General features: G+C 46.1%; 1 protein-coding gene and 1 long non-coding RNA gene across 2 annotated transcripts in view; one reads left to right on the forward strand and one right to left on the reverse strand.

Annotated features, from left to right (window-relative positions):
* Positions 1-17,420, reverse strand: part of LOC142771867 (uncharacterized) — a 104,707-nt gene that overhangs the window by 83,200 nt on the left and 4,087 nt on the right. The window lies entirely within an intron of this gene.
* LOC119163260 (N-acyl-phosphatidylethanolamine-hydrolyzing phospholipase D) overlaps positions 4,886-17,420 on the forward strand; it is a 92,816-nt gene continuing 80,281 nt past the window's right edge. Inside the window, exon 1 of the mRNA XM_075873798.1 lies at positions 4,886-5,578. Coding sequence (XP_075729913.1) covers positions 5,543-5,578 — 36 coding nt within the window. The 5' untranslated portion in view covers positions 4,886-5,542. The remainder of the gene's footprint in view (positions 5,579-17,420) is intronic.

Below are 17,420 nucleotides of genomic sequence, written 5' to 3' on the forward strand. Positions count from 1 at the left end.
TTAGACGACAGGGACGCTCACCGGGCAGAGAGCGCCTGGCCAGGAAAACCAGTGGACATGAGCACCACACATAGGGGTAGACTTAGAAACAGATAAACTAGAGACTGGAAAACCAAGAGTGCAAAGCTAAAACCACTCAATACTCAGACAATAACAACACAGAAGGCTTCGCACGGGCCAGCTCTCGTCAGCAGTTCCTCTTCGTTGATGACAACCTTTGATTGCCACCCCACCGCGGTGGTCTAGTGGCTAAGGTACTCGGCTTCTGACCCACAAGTCGCGGGATCGAATCCCGGCTGCGGCGGCTGCATTTCAGATGGAGGCGGAAATGTTGTTGGCCCCGTGTGCTCAGATTTGGGTGCACGTTAAAGAACCCCAGGTGGTCGAAATTTCCGGAGCCCTCCACTACGGCGTCTCTCATGATCATCACATGGTGGTTTTGGGACGTTAAACCCCACATATCAATCATATCAATGAATCTTTGATTTTCACCTGTTTTTTTCAAGCCAAGCGTGACGAGTACACCAGGTAGAAAAACGCACTATAATATATGACGATGCCTTATCAGCCCTGTTTGTACCTGCTCTGTTGCGCCGTCGGTGGGCGGCTGCGATATCCCTTTGAGATAGTTTTGGAAGCTCTATAGTTCATCCGCCAAAAGGTTCAGCTTTTCTATGACTTTTTCGTTGGTATGTTCAGCTATTCCGTGGATTTCCAGATTAAGGCGTCTACTATACTGATCAAGGTTATTAACTTCTTTTTCAAGTCTTGCTACTTCACGTTCGCTTGTCCGCGTTTCGAGTTTTTCCGCTCGCTTTCTTAAAGTGCTCGTATGAGTACTGTGTCGCTGCATTTCGGCAAGGAAGAAGGCGAGACGATGCGCAAGTATACCACGCAATGTTGCCGCAACGTTAAAGCAACTTTCCCGGTGTTGCGGCAATGTCGCGGCAACGTTTGATATCATTATATACATGTGTTTCGTCCGCTTGTACGCTATATGCCCAACGACGGATAAGTTCCGGCTCACCCACCTTTTAGTCCTGCTTCTCTTTCTTAGGTGCAAATTTTGTCGCGAGCTTCAAACAGCTTTTTGGCTAGCCATCAGCTGGAGGCGATGTCACTCCTGTTCATTTTCGAAAAGATACCTTAGGCTGAAAACAAGAATTAAATGCATTTAATTCAGGTTTAATTGTTAAGCGAACTGTTACTTCATTTCATCTTCGGCCTTTCACAACCATGAATTACAGGTTTCTCCTAACCTCCGGTAACAAATCCGAGTAAGTGTACCGAGGAGAGATGGTTCGTTCAGTAGTGCCCCGAAAAAGAGGATTCAGCTACGTGCGAGGAAAGGGCGGGAACAACTCTCTGATCCGCGGCTGCATTCGAACAGGACCACGGAAGGCGGGACGCGACGTGTAACATTGAACTGAAAACAAAATGAGGTCAGCCCCTCGCTTCGCTTTATTCACGCGGCAGGCAAGGGAGCGCGGGTGTTATCTCTCGCGTCGAGCTTGAACTTGGCAGCGGCCGCCGATTACGAAATGATCTGGAGCGACGGAAATGCCGATTCGCCATCTCTAGCGGGGAAACCCAGAGTACACCGCGACGCACGCGTAATTCTACCGGGGGAGGGAAGACTGGCAACCTCGGTAGATCGTTGTCTGCGCCGTGCACCAGTCTTGGTCAAGGCGCACCACTGAAGTCTCTTTGACGAATGCGCGTGGTCTTGGCATTGGTTGCGGAAAACGCCGTGAGCACGCCCGAGGGTACTATTGATCGCGCAGATTACGGCGGCGATTTTCTGTCTCCCCCGGTATACGTCACCCCAATCTCTAACACGCCGTCAGTCTCTGAGACACTAATGAGAAACTATGACTTAGCTGGGGAATCTGCTCGCACAAGTCGAAATACATTAGAACGCGTGTTGCAACGACATCGTAATAAGATAAGCAGCAAAAGAGAGTGAATCATGTCACCTGTGCGACGTGAAACGCGAGCGCTCATGCATAGCTGCGGTGATGCATTGGCGACAACGGCAGTTCCCGACGGGAGTGGTTTATGTGGTCGCAAGTTAGGCGGAGGCCAATATTGACCCCGCGTGACCCTCATCGGTCAAACATTAGCGTCAAATGTAGAGCAAAATCGATAGCATCACCTATCAGCAAATCGAAATATTGCGGAACGGAACGCGATCTGTGAGCCTGAGAGTTATGTTAATCTTTTATTTATTTATTTTTCTAAAATCAGATCCAGGAAAGCTCTAATCGCCTGCGACGGCGATTCATGCAGAGATAGCCACTGAACCACCAGTCCATAGCGGTCCTAATGCCATAGATGCTGTCTATACCCCATATATCACCACGCATTGATGATGTCATGCATATCACTGTGTTTGAAAGCGATGAAAAGTTACGAATATTATATATATATATATATATATATATATATATATATATATATATATATATATATATATATATATATATATATATATATATATATATATATATATATATCACAGAAAAAGGGCTCGTGAGAGACAAGCCCTGAAAAATATAAAGATGAAGTTGAATGTTTCTGTTATCGAAGACATTAAATAGCCTCTCCAGTCCCACGGTGAGCGTTTTGATAGATTTGCTTAGAGTACATTGAACTTTTACATCATTTATAGTACCTAATTTAATGATACGAGGCGACTACATGAAATATTCACCCTTGACGTGCACACACATGAATCTATACAGTTGAACGGAAGCCTTCATAGGTGCTTTACTTGTGTCAACTTTTGTGAAAATCAAAATCAATTTGCTTCCCCATTGCGTCATCGCAGACAATAACAATTATTGATGATTGATATGTGGGGTTTAACGTCCCAAAACCACCATACGGTTATGTAAGACGCCGTAGTGGAGAGCTCCGCAAATTTCGTCCCACCTGGGGTTCTTTAACCTTCACCCAAATCTGAGCACACGGGCTTACAACATTTTCGCCTCCATCTGAAATGCAGCCGCCGCAGCTGGGATTCGATCCCGCGACCTGCGGCTCAGCAGCCGAGTACCTAAGCCACTAGACCACCGCGGCGGGGCCGTAGTGAGAAACTCTGGAAATTTTGACCCACCTTGGGTTATTTAACGTGCACCTAAATATGAGCACACGGGCCTACAAAATTTTCGCCCCCATTGGAAATGCAGCCGCCGCAGCCAGGATTCGATTTCGTGATCTGCGGGTCAGCATGTAGCCGAGTACCTTAGCCATTCGACCACCACGGTGGGACAAACCCCACATATCAATCATCAATCAACAATAACAAGTTCTAGAGAAGCGAGCTATAAGCACCATGAGGGGCGATCTGCCTGATACCAACAGTCAATGTACTGTGACCCAATTCTTCAACTATCGTGCGCACAGCAGCGACTTTTCTGCCTATAAGAGCCACAAGACGAAGTGGCGTTTTCAAGATGGCGACGCTTTGAGAAAACGTATTTCGGGATAGCGCTCGCGCTGTCGGGCTTTCCTGCTAACGCCCACGTTTTCACCTTCACAACTGAAGCATTAACTCTTACATCACGATAATAATTGCTATCACTCATATACTGCGTCACTGCAGGACGAAGGACTTCCTCTTGTCATAACATAGGTCTTGAAGTTTTAATTACTAGATTACGCTGTCGTGTTCCCTCATTAAATTTATACAGAGCCGGCTTGGCACCCTCCCCGCTTTGTTCTTACTTGTGGAAAAAAGGAAACAACGGAACACTCTTGTGTCTCTCGTCATAAGTTTTCCGCATTAATATATATATATATATATATATATAAACACCATTTTAAAACACATATAACACATATAAACACCGTTCCTCATCATTGGATTAGATTTAACTAAAGTTTACTATTCCCAGGGGAACTTGGGGCAAAGCAACGAGAAAGTATGCGAGGCTGTGCAAGGTTTCATTCATTGAATAATCAAAGATATTCACACAACCTTACAGGTCCTTAATTGACCAATGTAGGCTACCACAAGTTTTCTTCTATAACAACAATTTATGTTTATTTTGGTATATGCCATTAACCGGACTCACCTTTTTTCCTCCATGAATATTTTTTATGAATGTGTTTGTTGCACAACTCTAGAAACTATTCTCTTTTCTAGTATTTAAAAACGTTTTTCTATGGTACGCAATCTTGGGACCATCTCCCAGGGTGGGCGTAAATCAGAGGTGTGAATTCTACATCAACATTTACACCTACAAAGGAGTAATGATATTCTCACATCACCCATATTTCATTTCTTCTTCCACTGATTGAATAAACGCAGCGATACAAACAATAAACAAGTAAGAGCGGAAATGAGCCCAGGAAGAAAAGTTCACCGACAGCCACTTCCAGTCACCGGTATTTTGGCAACGGATCCCCGTAACGAACAACTCGGACCAAACGGCTTTCCTTCACCCACTGACGAAACGGCATTCGGCCTTGCCCTACTGGGCTCCGTTTTGGCGCTCTTCATTAAAACCGAGAACACTAACTTACAGCGCGACGAGGGAAGCAGACCGACAGAGCTGTCCAAATAACGCAAACGAGCTTGTGTATACGCGTAGCTGTACAGCCTGCCGCGTAGCGACCTTCGTGTAGTTTTTTCCCTTTCGTCTCGCTCGTATCGCCGTCCGCACGTGGTGCGTCGATTACGAAGCGGGGCGAAACGAGCCAAACGGACCACCTCACCCAGATTTCCGCTTCTTATGCATGTACTTAATCGAGGCGCTTAGGCTTCTACACACGTGCGAGTGGTTTTTTTTTTTTTTTTTGCGCTGTAGATGTATAGCTGAGAGAGAGTCTACCTGTGGTGCTCGTTCCGGGCCTCATATAGCGAGGCAGAGCGACGACAAAGCAACGAAGCAGACAGTCCACGCCCCGACGAGGAAGTGGTGGTCATCATCCGTGCCCCTGAAACGATCACTGCGTGAGCTGTTCGTAGAGAACGGCGCCGCTATATCAGCTGTCATCGCACGTGTGCGTTACAACAACAACAACAACAACAACAACTGTTCGTCGGCGTTTTGCCGCGCTTCACAAGTGCCGGCTTCTTGGCGTATCCTCCTCGGTGGGTAAGAGCCCCAAGAGAGGATCAAGCAAGCAAGAAGATTTCGCTAACGCGCTGAACACGCTCGATTCCTGTTTTTGTGCACCTCCTGCGGATGCCTGGGTCACATCATCGAGTGCGTTTTCTGTGACGCCCCGCAAACTGAGGCGGCGAAGTTTTGAGTGCACGCCGGAATACACAGGCGAGTCGCGTTTGCGCGGCCAGGCGGCAACAGACACCGCATTTGCCTCGCGGCCTCTTGACGATTGCAACCGGTAAGGAAGTGAGGACAGGAATAGAGGACAGACGTAAAAATAGTTGAATATGAGAGACTGCTAAGGTGTATCTATTGAACCGTTCACCGATACAACAGGACATTTAACGGCTCCGTGACGTCCTTGTACTGTGTTGGTCCAAGCGTGCCAATACCTGCGAGGCGGATTCGTCGCCGAGCTAAGAGCGATGGGTCGGAAAGCTAAACGACGGCAAACATGCAAGGTGAGTGTCGTCGAGTGCACAATATCTCGGTGCACATGACGTTTTAATTTCGTTTACAATATTTGCTGGCGCATTTAGAAAACAGCTTAATCGTGCCTGCATGACTGCACAGCGCGGCCACTTGTGTGTCTGGTTCAACATTTCCAATCAAAAGATACGTGGCATCGAATATTAAAACTCAAGACATTCACGTGGTTTGATTGCCCTGCCTACGTGGTCTTTCATGATCGATTTTTAATGTCAAACGTTGTCTTTAAGGTGTTGGCTCGACCTCGTAAAGACAGGTGCGAAAAGGAAGGACAATTTACGTATTGATAAATCACAAAAGCTTTCAACGCGTCGCCTTCCTCGGAGAGAACGGTGATCGCTGATCGAGCGCTCCTCAGTACGTTATCACCTGTCGTCCAGCCGGATTTCAGCCACGACAATGTTTTTAATTAGCAGCAACTAGCAAAGATCATCTCTACCGGTAGGCGCGTTCGATTACGGCATGGTACACGGGTCCGGTAGAGCAAGAGTTCAGACATGATTGATTGATTGATATGTGGGGTTTAACGTCCCAAAACCGCCATATGATTATGAGAGACGCCGTAGTGGAGGGCTCCGGAAATTTAGACCACCTGGGGTTCTTTAACGTGCACCCAAATCTGAGCACACGGGCCTACAACATTTCCGCCTCCATCGGAAATGCAGCCGCCGCAGCCGGGAAAGAGTTCAGACAGTGCCCGGGCAATGCAAACGTAGTTCACACATGGTGCAGATGAAGCGCTATCTGCCTGCTTTTTTGTTGTTTTTTTTTACGCTTGTTCAATCGAACGCACTGGTGCAGCCTTATCGTCTTCTGTGCGCCCACATTGGGTATAAAATTGTTTCGGAAGAGTTTCGCGAACTTATACTTTCCGCGCACTTTGTGTCCTGGGCCGAGCCAGCAGGAGGTGCTATAGGGGCACAGTTGCCCACTTAGAGTCAACCCCCCCTCCCTCCTACCCCCCTCTGCCTCAAGTTCTCAAGAGCAACCATATTCAAAATGCAGCACGTAAGTTCCCCAAAATGCAGCGTGTAGCTAGTTACCGGCCTCCCAAATTTTACCAAATATTTCATTGAGACAATTTACCACGATCGCCGCCGCAAGGTAGTTTAATTAGTTTTGGACGTTGTATACGCAATGTACGCCGTTGATTGAAGGTGCTTGCTGATTTTGACAACGCTTAAAGAAAAAAAAACAAATAACTACACTGAGCTCCTTGTTGTTGCAGCTATGTTCGATAGCATAGCGGTTATACCAAACTCGCTAACGCCCCAGCGTTTTCTTCCATCCTGCTGGTACCGAAATGCCCGTGTATAGGCTGCAGACTGCCACTGTGCTACACCAATTTATGTCCGATTCCTAGAGAAAGAAAACGTACAATTTACAAAGACTACCAGCACTGCTGCGAAAATAGATGATTGTCCCTTTAAATAGGTACAATGCTGAACCGCTGGTCATTAAGAATAAGGAACTGGGTTCCAAGAGAAGGCAAGCGCGCGACGATGAGGCAGGAAAGTTGGGTGGGTTCGCGGGGATCATGAACGCAGTAAGTACAGGACCGGGCTAATTGGAGAAACATGAGGGAAGCCTTCACACTGATAGGGAGCAGTCACTCTCACGTTTAAGACCACATGTATATTACCCATGAAGCGGACGGAAAGATGGCCGCCGCCGTAGCTCAGTTGGTACACAGTCGGGTGCGTTATTCGAAGGTCGCAGGTTCGGATCCTGCCGGCGGCAAGTTATGTTTCGTCGTCCACTTTTCTTTCGTCCCATTTACAGTACAATTTCCAGCTATAACGTCCTGTATACTTTCCTTGATTGATTGAGTGACATGTGGGATTTAACATCCAATAACCACCACATCATTATGAGAGACGCCGTAGTGGAGGGCTCCGGAAATTTCAACTACCTGGGGTTTTTTTAACGTGCACCCAAATCTGAGCACACGGGCCCACAGCATTTTCGCCTCCACCGAAATTGCAGCCACCGCAGCCGGGATTCGATCCCGCGACTTGCGGGTAAGCAGACGAGTACCTTAGCTACTAGACCACCGCGGCGGGGTAAGGCAGTGATATTTTACCTAAGTCTTCATAATTTCGAGGAAAATTCATTTAACATGTTTTTGCAGATCGGATGAACTGTTACAATGGCGTTGAATTTCGGTCAGTCTTTTATGAAATTTTCTGAATTTTCCTCCTCCCTGAGATAGACAGAACCTACCCATCAAAATGCCTGATATTTCCCTTTTTTCTGATTTTTGAGAAAGGTGATGTAAGCTTCCAGTCATCATGTGTTTTTTTTTATAAATTTGCGTAATAGCTTGACCAATGTACGCATCGGAACAATCTACTGCTAAGTTGCCTCACTCGTCCCTCAGCGAAATGGCGGATATTGATGCGCGGGAATATTTTTCTTCATATCATACATTTCTTAAAAAGCAGGCGCACGTTCGGGCACAACATTTGTACTCGACAATTTCAACAGCAAAAGCAAGAGAAGCCATATGAACAGAAAAAAAAAGAAAATTGGTTGATTCATGAGGTGAAGCGAGCTTTACGGGAACAGGACCACGGTTTGAAGGCTCAAAAGCGGCGCAACTGCGGGTGGTATTCTCGTGTTGAAATGATTTATTTGTGGGGTTTAACGTCCCAAAACCACCATGTGATTATGAGAGACGCCGTAGTGGAGAGCTCCGCAAATTTCGACCACCTGGGGTTCTTTAAAGTGCACCCAAATCTGAGCACACGGGCCTACAGCATTTCCGCCTCCATCGGAAATGCAGCCGCCGCAGCCAGAATTCGATCCCGCGACCTGCGGGTCAGCAGCCGAGTACCTTAGCCACTAGACCACCGTGGCGGGGCACGTGTTGAAGTGAGGTCCGAACAACTTTGCTCTTCACAACTTGAGAAGTTGTACAGTGTGACACTCTGGTCATTTTGTCCCAAAAAACCCGTTGATGCGATCGCCAGTTGGTGGCTTCATGAGACAGTGGGACACTATTTTCCCACTCTTTGAAAACAGTCTCACGAGTCAGTGGGTCATATATGTCCCACTTTTCTTTTTCTTCAGAATACTACAGGCTTGATTTTGACCAAAATTGTTTCGTGCTATTTCTTCGTAGCTCTTATCAATACATCACGGCCGGCTTTTTTTATATCACCATCTCAAAAATAGAGGAAAACCTACAAGGTATTCATATTTCCCTGTATAGTGTCTTTTGGAGGATGCTGGCGCAAATCCTTCTGGCAAACTTTGTGGGAGCTTCCGGAGAAAACTAATTCAGCGGGGAATTCATTTCATGCTGGCATTGTTATCCTGTATTGACGAATCGCTTTTATAACGTACATACGACCAGCATAAACACTTGTTACCAGTGGATAAAATGGGACGAGTCTGTATGTGTGTATTAGTGGTTCTTGAAGGAAAAAAAAAGGACCTAATATCTGTCTGCTGAATTTGGCCACACAGCTAAGCTCCTTGTTAGGGAGCGGGGAAAGGGATAAAAAGAATATTATTATAAAAAAAATGGCTTCCTTTTTCGGTCGGGGGGTGGGGTGGAGAGGTCAATAGGGGCGCTTGCTGAAGGCTTTGACTAGTTGAGGACAGCCCCAATTTTTTAGCGCTGAGCTATAGTTGGCAAGTATTCATTCTAAAAGCCAGGGGGGAGCAAATGCGGACACAAGAAAGCAGTCGAGACATCACAGCCACCATACACTGACTAACTTTAGTCCGCATTTTTCAGTCAGACAACAAACTCTATTCGGGTCCTAAGCAACTACCACGACCACTGGATAAAAAAAACAAGGTTTTATCCCGCGGCCGTGCAACTACATAGTCGTAGGTGCTGGTCAAGCCCACGTTTGTGGTGTCCACTTCTTGCGTCCGTGTTTGCACGCCCTCTCTTCTAGAATATCCCCCCTCCACCCAACAGCTCTGTTGATTGATATGTGGGGTTTAACGTCCCAAAACCACTATATGATTATGAGAGACGCCGTAGTGGAGGGCTCCGGAAATTTAGACCACCTGGGGTTCTTTAACGTGCACCCAAATCTGAGCACACGGGCCTACAACATTTCCGCCTCCATCGGAAATGCAGCCGCTGCAGCCGGGATTCGAACCCGCGCCCTGCGGGTCAGCAGCCGAGTACCTTAGCCACTAGACCACCGCGGCGGGGCCCCAACAGCTCTGTCGACGCTCTTTTCCTGTACTTCTTCTTTCTTCTCGTGTTGCTTAAGCGTCTAAGCGATTCCTCAATGTTATGTAACAACTAGCACAGCAAAAAGTACTCCAAATTGCGGGGTGAAGGATGGAGAGGCAGGGCCCCCCTAGCCATGGATACAGGCGCAGCTGACAACCTTGCAGAGTACGTTGTTAGCCGAAACGTTCCCTACTCGCGCACCCGGTTTCGAGATGTCGCGTTTGGTCTTGCCGGCTGACCGCAGCTTCGCTGCAATCTGCTCCGGCAGCACGTGCAATCTGCATGCTTCGTGTATTTCCTCCACACCCTCCCCGCCCATTAAGATACTCGTCGCTATCGACGAGTGGTTATCACTTCGATCGACAAAACTGCATGTCTGCAATGCGATTTTCAAATGATATGCTCCACGGAGTGTAAGGAAACGACCGCTATCGACTCGTTTATCATAAAGAATAACAAGAAGGTCGAGTACCTAAGAGGGGGTGGGGGGCACAGAATTACGAGAAAGCACACACGTGTTGGGGCCACGGCTGCGCAACGTTATCTGTTCCTTACGTATCATTGTGTATTTAGTCGTGAGCTCGCAATGACCGCGTTGTCACTGTGGCCTTGCATTTGAAACGTGGAGAACCTTGCCGCTACATTCCGTCGATCGTTAACCTTTGATTACTTCTAGCTTAAAAAAAACTGTAATGAAGGAGTTCGGGTGTAATGGTGCAATCCCTCCAAGGCTATACACTGTATTCCAGGAAAAAGTTATCCAGCCGTAAGGTTGTGGGAAAGATTAGTCGTGAAGATCAGTGGATAACGTGTTGGCAGCCTACAGCTGTCAGGCGTGAAATAGCGCTGATCAGTGGGTGCACTGCTCATTTACGACGAGGGATACAGAGCTCCCCTAAAGACATGTGCGTGATCTGAGTATACCCATAGAGCATCCGACCAAAAACACGCATTAGCCTAAGTAAAAAGAGTAAATCTAAAGGCTAGCTTTTTTTTTCAGTGTTTGACACAATATTAACGAGAACTCCTTCACAATTGCATTGGATTTACTTCCAATAACAATACGTATACTTTCCTTGGCATATTTGTCGGCCAGTTCTCATAAACAATAGCCTAAGGGGACCTGAAGGCGGAAGCGGTCTTCAGCTCATTCTCAATCAATTTTATCTATCATTCTTCCTCATCAACGCCCCCCTCCCCTCCACCCTTCCGCGAAATCTCTCTGCACCTTACGTACTCTTGCAGTGCCTCCAAAATCAGAAGCACCGTATCTTTTTGCGCCTCACGTGGCTTTGAACCGCAGCGTCCGAGATCTGCCCGCGTTTGAGCGAGCGACGAGGACGTCGTCTGCTTACGTCATTAGATGTGATGATCCCATCAGGTCACTTTTTGCATCGTTCCTATTGACAGTCAATTGATTGTCGTGTTTCGTAAGACTTTCTTATTAACAAATAGCCGTTGTGCTCCACGGGCGCTCCATATTCAGGATGCAGCTGCACTTTTATGTCTTCACGCTAACGATCTCTTCATGAGCGCCTGCCATAAAGCGTATGTATAGCTTCAATGGCAGTGAAATCAGAGCACATAACCTCAGAGACAACACAACGCGGTGCCAGACTCGCAACAAGTCTTCATAAGAGTTTGCGAAATATGTAAGGACACAACTTATTCAGGTAAAAAAAAACTGCGCTCATTGGTTTGCGTTCATCATGTTTGTGGAGCGCTCACAGGCCGCATGATAGACGAAGATAAACACGGGTACACAATTTCTTCCCCATCTACTCTCGTTGGTGCTTCTCCTCTGTCCGTAGTCCATTTTTTGAGTGCCTTGTACATTTATGCGTCACAAAGATAATAATACATCTATGCAAACATACTCTTAAAAACAAGTTTGTAAAAAGCTTGTAACCACGAGCAAAACGTTAGTAACAGCAGCTGTTACTAACCTTCTTGGGCCATTACTAACCTTTACTACCCATGTTAGCAAACGCTTGAAGGTTGCAACGGTTACTACGTTTTGCGCACTGTTAGTAACTGTTTATCATGTACGTATTTAATGAGCTTGTCAAATTCACCTTAGAGGTTATTACTACGTGCATCTAACAACCTATTTAGTAGCACGGGGATGCATTCAAATTCATTGAGGCAATATATGTAGGCTAACTACACAATCTTATGTCTTGTATATTAGGCTATGTTGAGGTGGTATTCTGCAAAATATACATAACTAATTGTGTTTCTTAATATACTTGCTTAAAAGTCTTGCAGTACGTTACCTCACTCATCTGAAGAAACTGTGAGTTTTACGAATAAAGTCGCCTACCTTAAACTATACATCCTACAGCATAGCCGCCCGCCGGCACCAGCTGCATTTCCCAAAGTTAGGGCTATAAATGCTCCTAGAACCGCCTATACGATCTGTACTTCTCGCGTGAACTTGTGTAGGTGTGCTTTTTGCCTGTAAGAGATTAGGTGCGTAATTACTCAGTGATATCTCAAAATGTTGAGGCTCGCGAATACGACCGTTATAAAACAGGCGATTCGTGAGACAAAATGATCGCTTATAGTAAGTACATTTTTTAGCAACCGTTACTACCTACGTTAGTAAGCATTACTAACTGCATTAGTAACGGTGGAGCTAGTAATGGTCACTAGCCTCCCCGTTACTAACTTCACTTACTAACCGGTTAGTAACATATGTGACAAGTACTTAGTAAAACGAACTTAGTAAGAAGTACAGCCTTTTTTTTTTAGTGTGTAGCTCTCCTCGCTGAATCAGATAGATCCCTTTAAAGAAAGGAAAACGCTGCCATCATTATTTGAACAAAGCTGACTGGATTCAGACTACTGACCGTTACACTGTGAGACTCCACTGTGAGAACATACAACTTCCACGCCAGAGCGTTCAACGTTAAACCGTGAGAGAACTTACGACTTTTAGACGCCGGAAACTGGACCAGAGTTACGTCGTTTCACAGAAGAGAAATCAGGTATCTCAGCCACTAAACGGGGGAGCAACATTCCCCTTCTACACGATGCTACTAATATTATTAACATAACAAATGGTTTTATTTTCTCATACAGAATTTGGAAGGTGCCCCACACCAAAAAGCTACAAAACTGTAGCTTGAGTGCACCTGAAGCATAGCAGAATACATTCATGCGACATACACGACGGAGAAACTAAACGCAGTCAACAAGCAAAACTGAATACACTGCACATACTGGTGCAAGGTTGCATAACAGAAATAAGCGAAGAAAAGAAACTATGCAAGTTGCAACAAAAAATATGTACCCCACTCGTATAAACGTACACACAGAAACAAACGCAAGAGACCTATACACTGTACCTTACATAATATCTTTATGCTCTTCAGGCGTTAGTAAACGCGTCCATTATCTGACCTTTTTCATTCGTCAGACTGTCTTTGCGCATTATTTCTCTGATTTCTTTTACTTTAGCGTATTTATTTCGTTACCCAGAGCTTTTTTTTGGTAGTATCTCGCCCGTCCATAGTTTTTCACTTCTAGATCTTATTACAGCACCTTTACACTTCTGTCTATCTAAACGTATCAGTTTTTTTTTAGTATCTCTTATTTCATTGGTAAAGAAGCCGGGTTCCACACTTTCTTCCTGCAAAGGCGCTAGTAATTGCCCCCACAGGCTCCTTTTCTCATGTTTATTCTCAAAATTATTCTTAGGCTGTGTTCCGACACTCACCGTAGACGGCTAAATAGACAGCTAAATTGACGGCGGCCATCTTAAGTCCCATTCCAATCCCCACATAGCCGGCAACATGGACAGCTCCGAGAAGACCACATTGTATACAAATACGATGCAGCCTACTTTGCTGTCTAAACAAGATGGCGGCTCAGCAAATCGCTCAGATAGATCAAATCTCGCCGGAATGATCGTCTGCACACAGGCAGACACTTTCCCAGGCGCTCAATGTGAGTAACGTTTTTTTTTTATTTCAACGCGAAATAAGCCAGAAATTACAACTGTACGTTTGTTTATTTTAGCTTATCGTCACGTAAAAGCCATCTAAATGTGTTCACTTTCTCGGACTGCATGGGCTCGATGCTGTCTTCTAAGATGTCTTCGTAGACTGTCTACGTGCTGTCTAAGAATTGGAACACAGCCACAGTAGTTATTTCTATCGCATTCAGTTTAACCACCTGTTTGAACGTTTCCCATTTGATTTCTCAGTCATTTTTCGATTACCGTAGAGTTTCGAAAAAAAAATCGGTTAAAAGATTCATCTTTTAAGATATTGTTATTTAGTTTCCACAAGTGCTTGTTAAATTGCGGAGTCCTCTTTCTTGCACCAAGTGTGAAACCAATCGTACAGTGGTCGCTGAAAGACACCGGCGTAACAATATTATCAACGCAGTACATAATCAGGTCCAGCGAGATGTACGCTCTGTCTAAACGTGCGTTGCGTAGACCCTGAAAGTATGTCAACTAAACTCGGCAATTAGACATGCATAAGCCAACACCTTCCAATCTGTATTCTGCAATCATTTAATTCTAGAACACTGCCCTTTGATCGCATGACTGTACCAACTTAGCGCGGTTCTCCTTTACACGCACGCAGTTAAAATAACCGAAAAGTATGACCTATCTGTCACATTTTTATAAATAACGTATCAGCCGCAGGTCGCGGGATTGAATCCCGGTTGCGGTGGCTACATTTTTATGGAGGCGAAAATGCTGTAGACCCGTGTGCTCAGATTTGGGTGCACGTTAAAGAACCCCAGGTGGTTGAAATTATCGGAGCCCTCCGCTACGGCGTCTCTCATATTTATATGGTGGTTTTGGGACGTTGAACCACACATATCAGTCAATCATCAGTAAATAACTTACTTTTTTAAAGAACACCGTCCTTTCATTCTCTCGAATTGGGGCATACGCACATACCACGCGCCATTCAAAAGTGAATAAACAACAATCACACAACACATACCGTCCGTTAATTATCGCTCCTTCTTACAATTCTTTGAACAGCACCTATCAGTTCGCTTATGAAAAATGCACACCCTCCTGATAAGCCATCGGCGTGGGACACACAAACGTTATACCATGAGCGAAAGTGGAAAACCGTACTATCCGTATTCTTCTCTGTCACTACATTTCTTTCCTGCACAGCAATCGCATCAAACTCGTGTTTTGAAAAAACAGCCAACTCGATTCGTACTGCCGCCTTCTAGAAGCTAAGCCACGTACATTTATGCTGGCAAATCACACTGCTCTTTCAAGTTCCAGGGTCATTTTCATGGCACAAGCGAAACGCGCACCCGTCTGTGCCGACAAGCGCCTGTTCAGTAATCCGGTGCACCTTCTGAGAAGGGTCCCACGCCTAAAGCGTCGTCAAGAGGGCGATTTGCCCGCCCTCTTTTCTCTTTCCGAGATGTTAGGCTTGATCGACCATGGCCTCCGAAAGAGAGCCGCTTTCGGTGGCAGTTCTTGATTGCTCGCATCACTTGGTCCCGACGAGGCTGCGTCTCGTATAGTACTTTCCCTCCAGTTCCTGGTTCCTAGGCGTCGCGCCACTCCATGGCACCACCGTCGGCAGGTTCCTGGACGGTTTCAACATTTGTTTCAGCGGTACCGGCAATTGAAACATGGGTCTCGTTGCGCTGGTAGATTATTCTGCGGCAGGTTACAACACGCGCACTTTCATTTGATTCTGCCACTCCTGTCATCTCCCATCACACCTCCTGTACTTCATGTTTTTTTTTCTGCAGAAGTCACCTGCGATTTCACTGATGCATCCATTATATGTTGCACTCCCACACTGTATAAGTTTACTTAGGCGTTTTTTTCTTCAATCGCGTCATGTCTTATCACTATGTGCTTCTCCTTCAGAAGTTGCCTTTAGATTTCACCAATCGTTCCGCTTCGGCCTCGTCCATTGTGAGCTGGGATTTATCTTAACGAGCTTATGGTGCCGAAAAAAAAAAAAACTCGAGAGACGGACAAGCGCAAACTGTCAACTGGATTTATTCGAAAAAGCGCACACATTTATATACAGGGCAACAAAGTCACAAGTCACATTAGCAGAGAATAAATCCTTTTAATGACAAGCACTCAAGTAATATATCTTGGTGGAGTGTAACGTGATTAGGGGCATCGCCACGCATGTTTCGCCTAATTTATTGATAAAATATTCCTCCTCCATTTCTCGTGCATTTTTTACCTTTCCTCCTTGCGAGCACCCTGGTCTCTGAAACCAAGGGTGCGCAGTCACACTCCCTGCAGTGTAACGAAATACTTGACCAAAATGTCCCTCTCAAAGATGCCTTACGGTCTAACAATCTATTGTTTACACACTGTCCCGTCTGCCCGACATAGCATTTTCCACAATATAGTGGCGTGCCGTAAACTACCTTTTTGGCCACTTTATCGCGGTACTAGATGTCGCACCCGTGGTTCCGCTTGCTCTGTCTAGATAACTTCTTGCCTATACAGCCGCACAAATCCGGCCAAGCTTTTCTGCAGCAGAAAAAATTACACTACATCCGAACCTGTCCCCAACTTTCAACAGCTTATGGGAAACCCCGTGAACATACCGAATGCTTACAAAAGGAGCCCCTTCCTTCCGTTTTACTCGGCCTATACCCCACGCTTTCAACTTCAACCTTTGCAAGCCCCTTTCGATTAGGACCGCTCATTGGCGTTCTGGGAGCCTATAGACTGCCGAAGCCTCTCAATCTGCCGTGCAAAACTATCTTGCGTGCGGTGTGGATTGCATGCGGATATGTCTGTGCTCCCAGTGTTCAAGGTATACCAGCCGCATACGTCGTCGTAAAGTTCGCTGTATCATGTGCAGAGAGTTTGCAGGTGTCGCACCATGGGACCCGACAGTCGTTCCTAATGTGGCCAATCTGCTGGCGTCCAGCGCCAACACCAGGCTGCTCTTCCAGGTTCCGCGATAAGTGAGAGCTCCCCTCCATCTCCTAACTGGCGAAATATATCGTCCAGCGTAACGCTATAGCCTTCAGCCGGAGCGTCATGGTTCTCGTCATGGTATTCTGCTGCGTGTCACCGTCAATTCTCCACTTAACCATTCCTACGTTAACGACCATCACGTAGGGGACCAGCGAGCTTCAATCGCCTTCTTCTCGCATGTACAGTGTCAATTTTTATGAAAGGGAACACGGGAGCGCGTGGCCTGCGCACTCCGGATGGATGGATGGATGGATGTGGCTGTACCCTTTAGATCGGGCGGCGGCTAACGCCACCTAGCCGTAATACTTAGTGAACTAACCATTAGAGTTATCTTTTTTTTTCTTTAAATAGTGAGGTTGAGGATTCGTACTTTGCAGCAAAGGGTTTATTTTCACTCGTGCCTTGACTTTAGCCACCAATCAGATAACCTCCTTCTAGTTAAGTCTACCCGCTTAAAGTCTATTTTGCCCTCCCTGTCCCTAAACCTCAGTGCTTTGAAAAACTCTGCGCCATCATCCTGAACTATAGGGTGAAGCCCTTTACAGAACATTATCAAGTGTTCGGCAGTTTCTTCCTGCTCTCCACATGCAATGCATACTGTGTCTATTCCTTCGTATTTGGCCCGATATGTCTTGGTTCGCAACACTCCCGTCCTGGCCTC

The sequence above is a fragment of the Rhipicephalus microplus genome, chromosome 9, assembly GCF_043290135.1.
Source record: "Rhipicephalus microplus isolate Deutch F79 chromosome 9, USDA_Rmic, whole genome shotgun sequence".
In the NCBI taxonomy this organism is placed as follows: Eukaryota; Metazoa; Arthropoda; class Arachnida; order Ixodida; family Ixodidae; genus Rhipicephalus; species Rhipicephalus microplus.